Source organism: Cryptomeria japonica, chromosome 3 (assembly GCF_030272615.1).
Source record: "Cryptomeria japonica chromosome 3, Sugi_1.0, whole genome shotgun sequence".
Lineage (NCBI taxonomy): Eukaryota > Viridiplantae > Streptophyta > Pinopsida > Cupressales > Cupressaceae > Cryptomeria > Cryptomeria japonica.
Genome location: NC_081407.1, coordinates 378573228 through 378579678, shown reverse-complemented (window position 1 = coordinate 378579678; position 6451 = coordinate 378573228). Strand labels below are relative to the sequence as shown.

General features: G+C 33.9%; 1 protein-coding gene across 1 annotated transcript in view; it reads left to right on the top strand.

Annotated features, from left to right (window-relative positions):
* LOC131078339 (germin-like protein 1-1) overlaps positions 1 to 5476 on the top strand; it is a 13002-nt gene extending 7526 nt beyond the window's left edge. The window contains exon 2 of the mRNA XM_059217444.1: positions 4992 to 5476. Within this exon, the coding sequence (XP_059073427.1) occupies positions 4992 to 5476 (485 nt within the window). The remainder of the gene's footprint in view (positions 1 to 4991) is intronic.
* Positions 5477 to 6451: the final 975 nt, after the last annotated feature.

The window sequence follows — 6451 nt, the reverse complement described above, 5'->3', positions numbered from 1 at the left end:
CTCTCTCTTTCTATCATTATTCCCTTTAGGGGCTGCATTTTTCATGTGTTGATATCCTTTCTTCCAATGGTATGTCTCTTATGAATAGTATCTCCTTAGGGGAAGATACGATATTTCTTTCTCTCTCTCTCTCTCTCTTTGAATATCACCACTTCTCTTGAGATACATTTTATATAAACTAATGTCTTTTCTTGGATTGGATATTCATTAATATTAGTTTATTGTGCATTTCCTTATGCTTAATCTCTCCTTAGAAGATTGTGTAATTCTTCTCATTGTCCTTACACTTGGGGGGCAATAAATTCTCATCTTTTCTTCTCTCTAAGGATCTACTTTACCATTGTTGAGTGGTATTTGTTTATGATTGGGTGTCATTCCTTGTGTGAAGCTATTGTTTTCTCAAGGATTCTCTCTTATACAAGAGGTGTAAGTCCTTGGCTACAACCTCTTCTTCATTTGGAAATGCACATCTATCATAAACTTACCCCTCACATTGGGTCAAAAGTATGTCATCCTTCATTAAGAATCTCTTTTCACCTAGCAATAGGAGGAAGGTATGAATTATTGTTCCCCTTCCCTTATCTTGGTAGAAGATGTTATGTTTGTTCAAGATAACTCTTTTTAGAGGTAGGTGTCTTTTGCAAAAAGATATCCTCTCCTCCAAGGAAACCCTTTACACGTTTAGCAAGATATCTCTTTTTCAACTATCTTATCCTTTCCTGAAGAGTATTCCCTCTCTAGCTTGGATTTATGACATTGTTGCCTAAAGGATATCTCCTTGGCTTTGAAGGTAAGGTATCCTTGTATCTAGTTTCCTTAAGACATTAACATAAAACTATGTTGATATCTTAAGGGGGGGCACCTGTATCATTCCCATTGTACCATATTGTCATATGCTCTTGTGAATCATTTTTGCATGTCTTAAATGGGGTGTCCATTCCTAGAACCAGAGTAAAAACTCTTAGAGAGAGATTCTTCACACTCAAAATGAGACACAACATTTGATATATGTCTTAGACGGGATTAACGTATCACTGAAAATAACAAAGTCTTAAATGGGATGGCCTCGAAACCAGACATGTATCTTTGCCATTTGGAATTTACACATTTGCAGACATAGAACCGCCCCATGGAATTTGCATTGACATTACATGTCTTAAATAGGTTGAAGCACACTCAAAGACAAAGACTATTAAACGAGGTTCTTTACACTTGAAACCAGATATCACTTGCACACACACACGAGGATAGGTGGAACTAGCTAAACACAACTAGACTATTCTTTTCCTCCTCTCCCCATGGATCACCTAGATAAAAACATCTAGGGGCGAGTTGCCCATTCTCTCTCTCATCATTCTTCTCATGGATCACCCGAATAAACACATCTAGTTTGTATTCATGTTCTCTCTTCTTTCTCTCATGAACTCATAGCTTTGCTATTGATAGTTCATGGATGATGATTGCATTTCTCATTTATGTGATCGCTTATGTGCATGAGATGACATTTGTCGAGAATGATATTAGTTTTTGAGACATTTTGGTATCAAGGTCTCTTTGGTTAGTTGACTTGAGTTCTTTCTTTTGGTCTTTAGCTTTTGGGTCATGTGTGCTTTTGTGTCTTTTCCTTTGTTTTTATTTTGTCTTTATTTATCTTTTTACTTTTGTCTTGTGTTTTATGCCCTTTCATATGTTTTAGGTGAGTTAAGAGCCTAAGACTGGGGCCTTTGTTCCTTGAAATTAGTGATATCTTATACTCCTTGTGCTTTTCATCTGTGCTCTTCCTCTTCATCTCTTTCTTCTAATTTACCGTGAGTATTTGCGTAAGCTCATACTCCTGCTAAAGTGGGGGCTAAATGTAGCGTCCTAAAATTGCACCCTTTGTAATTTTGACTATATTCTAGACCCTCACCTTATCGGTCTCTTCCAATGCTTGATCGAGACCTTTTTATGCCTCCCCTATGCAATCAAACCTCATTTTCCACCTTGCACCTTGTATGGCCACCTTGATCCTACCCAAAAATAGGGTAGGATGAGGGCATGGCACCCTGGGATCCCTTAAAGGGGGCCTATCTTGGCCCCTCTTCCTTGGACCTATCTATAATGTGAGCAAAATATAAACATCTATGTTGGCCTATGCTAGAAAATTAAATATTTGACAATGGGCAGGTATATAAGGGGGTCTTCCCCTCTCAATTGGCATAAGAGAAAATACGATCATATTTTAATATAAATAAATAAAATATTTAATTTGGTATAAATAAAATATCTTCCTCTTTTAGAAAAGTTTCAACCATTTTAATATAAAATTATATTTTGACTCTAATATAAAATGTTGATTGACAGTACAAAAGTATGAACAATATTTGATTCAATATCAGACTTGAAGATAAGCTAGATAAATATATAAACAATAAGAAATTTTGCGCATCCAAAATTTCTATAAAAAAAATATTATAGAGCTTTGCCCTTGCTTCATCTATGTATAGAAAAAGAAAAAGAAAATGTCAATGCTCTATTACTCAATTTACATCTCCAAGATAGGTTAAATACAGGAGGTAAAGAAATTTCCTTTTTTTTTTCCAAATCGTTGGCGGCTCAAAACAATCAATATATTATTTCCTAAATGAATTTGGTGATCCTTCCCATATAGTGTAACGATTCCACATTATCGAAAGAATGGCGAGAATAGTTTTCTTGAGTCTATAGGATTCTATATTTTGTATGGTCAATCTCTAATTTATAGATCGTTTTATTCTTAAGATAAATTTAACATGTTCAAACTCAGACCCAATGGGATTGAGATCTATACATAGTAAAACATAGGATTATTTAGTGTGGTCATGTTGATTAATCATTGGTATTAAATTAGTGTATGTAGCCAAATGTATTGTATATATTAGTATCACAAATTATTCATCCTTGTTCCCAAAGAAAAGAACTCATAACCTTCTATCAATTATGAATATAATTTAGATTTTTTGATATGACTACTTAGTCAAATAATAATTTTATTTGACATTAGTTGCATCAATATAATAAGCCTAGATTTGTGTTGAAAAATTAAGTTCCTTAGATTTTAGTTAAAGTATTCACTCTTGCATGAAGTTATCTTTTGAAATTAAAATTCTACAATCAATCCTTCTTAGTCTCTTTTGGGTCTAACAAGTTTTTGGTTTTTATTTAGTTTTTTCATTTTCTATGGTTTGGATCAACATGTGTGTAGTATTTCTGCAAATAGTCACCTCAAGAAACTTGGACTACCATAGACATATTCCTTGAGTTCTCTTTCTAGTTGTTTTTGTTGGACCCTTGGGTATTTGGGATGTATCATGTATAGCATTCAATCTGCTACTAATAATATAGTTTGAAACATGAACTACTTATTTCATGGTGTTTCTGTGAGACCTTGAGTCTCAAGTTCCTTTATGTTATTTATGGATGGAGAATATTATAGTACGAAATTTCAAATCTATATTCAACACTCCTAAAAAAATATTAGTGTTCCATTCATTAGATTTTAAAAAATTGATCCATGATTTTCTTATTTATTTATTTCACCTCTCTATTGCAACTGGATTAATGTTATTCTACCCTCAAAAATGACCTTTCAAGTAGAGAGATATATTCCATTCATTATTTACTTAGTAGTGTACGTGTATTTATTTCTTGTGGCAGTATAATTATAGTGTAACCCATATTTTCATTCATATCCTTCACCTTTTAGAGTATTTTTATTAGAATTTGCATGCTAGAACCCTTTGGATTTTGGGAGGAATTATGTTTTTAAAAACATTGGATGATGTAGATGCTTTTTCATTTCTCATCCATTTGATATTTAGTTCTCTATGGTGGAATCCTTTTAGGAAAATTTAGAGTCACATTCATGCTAGCACGTTCTAGATTATACTAGTAACTATTAATACCAACCTTCCTTGCTATTAGTCAGGCTAAACCTTCTAGTTAATAATATTTATAAAAGAGTTATATATAGGTTATTTTCCTCTCGAATATATTTTTTTAATTTTTTAATTCAATAGCTACCTATGATGACTCTCTCCATCTCATTTCTTGCACATGTAACACTCACCTTCTCATCGATAGAATTAAAACTTCACTTTAGGATATCCATTATTAGAAGCAATAGATGGAAATCACACATAAAATGAATAATTGATCATGTTCACTTTACCCACAACAATTTTTTTTGGCCTACTACTTGTGTCATCTCTCATTTATCAATTCAATGCCAATCATAGATCACCTTATAGATGTTGTAACCTTTCCAACATCTATCCATTCTATTTTTCCCAATTGTTTATTCTTTAGAAATTTCTTTGAGTCTTCTAAGAACTTTCCCTTTCGATAAATTATAGGGATTGCAAAATGGACTAAAAAAAAAGTCAACAACGTTGTTGTAAGGCAGCTACGCTAGCTAAATACTTACTTTCCACATAGAAAAAACATAAAGTGTCAAGGCTCTGTTAGTCAAAACTTCTTGATCTACTATTTAGTCCATCTCTTATCTACTAGTTCAATCTCAATCAAAGCTCATCCTACAGATGCTATAACCTTTCTAACATCTAGATCCATTATCTTTTTCCTAACTCTTTATTCCTTAGAAAGTTCTTTGAATCTTCTATTACAATTACACAAATATTGTCAAATGATTATATAAATAAAATATCTTCCTCTTTTAGATAAATTTCTACCATTTTAATATAAAATTATATCTATGTAGAGCAAAAGAAAAAAATAAAATGTCAACGCTATCTCAGTCAATTTACATCTAGAGAGAAAAGTAAAATACACAGTAGGTAAGAAATTTTCCTTTTTAGCCAATTCGCTGGCGGCTCAGAATAATTCGTATATTATTTCCTTTGAATTTGCTGATTCTACGTTACCAAAAGAATGAGGAGAATACGTCTACGGTAGCTTCGATAACTATATGTCGTAGGGCTTACGTAGTCACCCCAACTTAATATAAAGAGCAGAGGACTTCTTCTTCGGGGGACTTGGGCAGGCAGGGAACACCGACAATGCAGTGGGCTCAAATGTAACGATGGCCAATGTTATGCAGATACCAGGCCTCAACACCTTCGGAATATCGTTGGTCCGTATCGATTACGCAGTGGGTGGAATAAATCCTCCTCACACGCACCCAAGAGCCACTGAAGTTCTTGTTTTACTGGAAGGCCAGCTTCTTGTGGGTTTCATTGACACCACCAACAAGTTTTTCAGCAAAACGTTGGAGAAGGGAGATGTGTTTGTGTTTCCAAAGGCACTTGTGCATTTCCAGCAGAATGTGGGGCATGAAAATGCGGTGGCCATAGCTGCATTGAGCAGCCAGCTTCCGGGAGCTCAGACAATCGCCAACTCTCTGTTTGCAGCGGATCCTCCTCTCCCAGATTCCGTATTGGCCAAGGCCTTCCGCATCACCCAAGAGCTTGCCGATTACATTCAGAAGAAATTTGCATAATAATTTGCTTTTTTCTATTAAATAAAACAAACAAGCGGTCTGGTCTGGACAACGTGGGAAGACCGTCCTTCCCAATTCTTTTTCCTCACAGTTGAATAAAACTCTCTTTTTAGAGTTATTGCCGTCCTCTTGTGCTATTCATAGCATCCGTTTTTAACATGAGTATATTATCAGCATATTCCAGAGAATAAAAATTTAATATTGATGTTGTTAGATCTTAAACTTATAGTTGGTCGCTTTGATGACTTATTTATAAACATTAAAAATTCGTATATTTTAAATATAATTGATCGCCAGTTCCTCCCAAAGGTCAATATCTTCTTCTATTTCATCTGATAGTTCAATCTTTACCTGTTCCCCTTCTACCTCCTTCTGGGCTTCCGATTTTAACCCAGGCACTTCCCCTCCGTGAACATTGCTCGCAAATCTGCCATTGTTTACTAACGATTTCCTTAGACGCTTTCTCATCCTCTCAACTTCCAAATTACAAAGCACTTTTATAATAGATGTCGATTTTATTATATTCTATTTGTTTAAATATTTTGATTTTATTTTATATATCCATGATTTTACTGCATCAATAAGTGAGACAACTTCCATAGCAAAGGGCATGCTCGTTTATGTGTTACTGAAAGATATTGTTTGCTCCTCATTCTCATTTTTGTACTTAGAACTACATGTTTGAATACCTCATTTGATATATTTAGGTTGATAAACCTTCTATTTCTCTTTGCTAATAGAATTTATACTATCATATGACTCAATTATTGGACTCCAATATTCCTTTCTATTATTTTTTTGGTGAGAAACCTCCTATAAGCTCTTGTAGCTGAATCATCTCGGTTCTTCATTAAAAAATTAATGGTATGATTATGAGCCAATTAAATATTTTTTTGCATACTTTGTAATATATTTAATTAATTCATGTATTGATAGAACGAATTACCAATCAATATTTCCTCGCCATCACTGGAG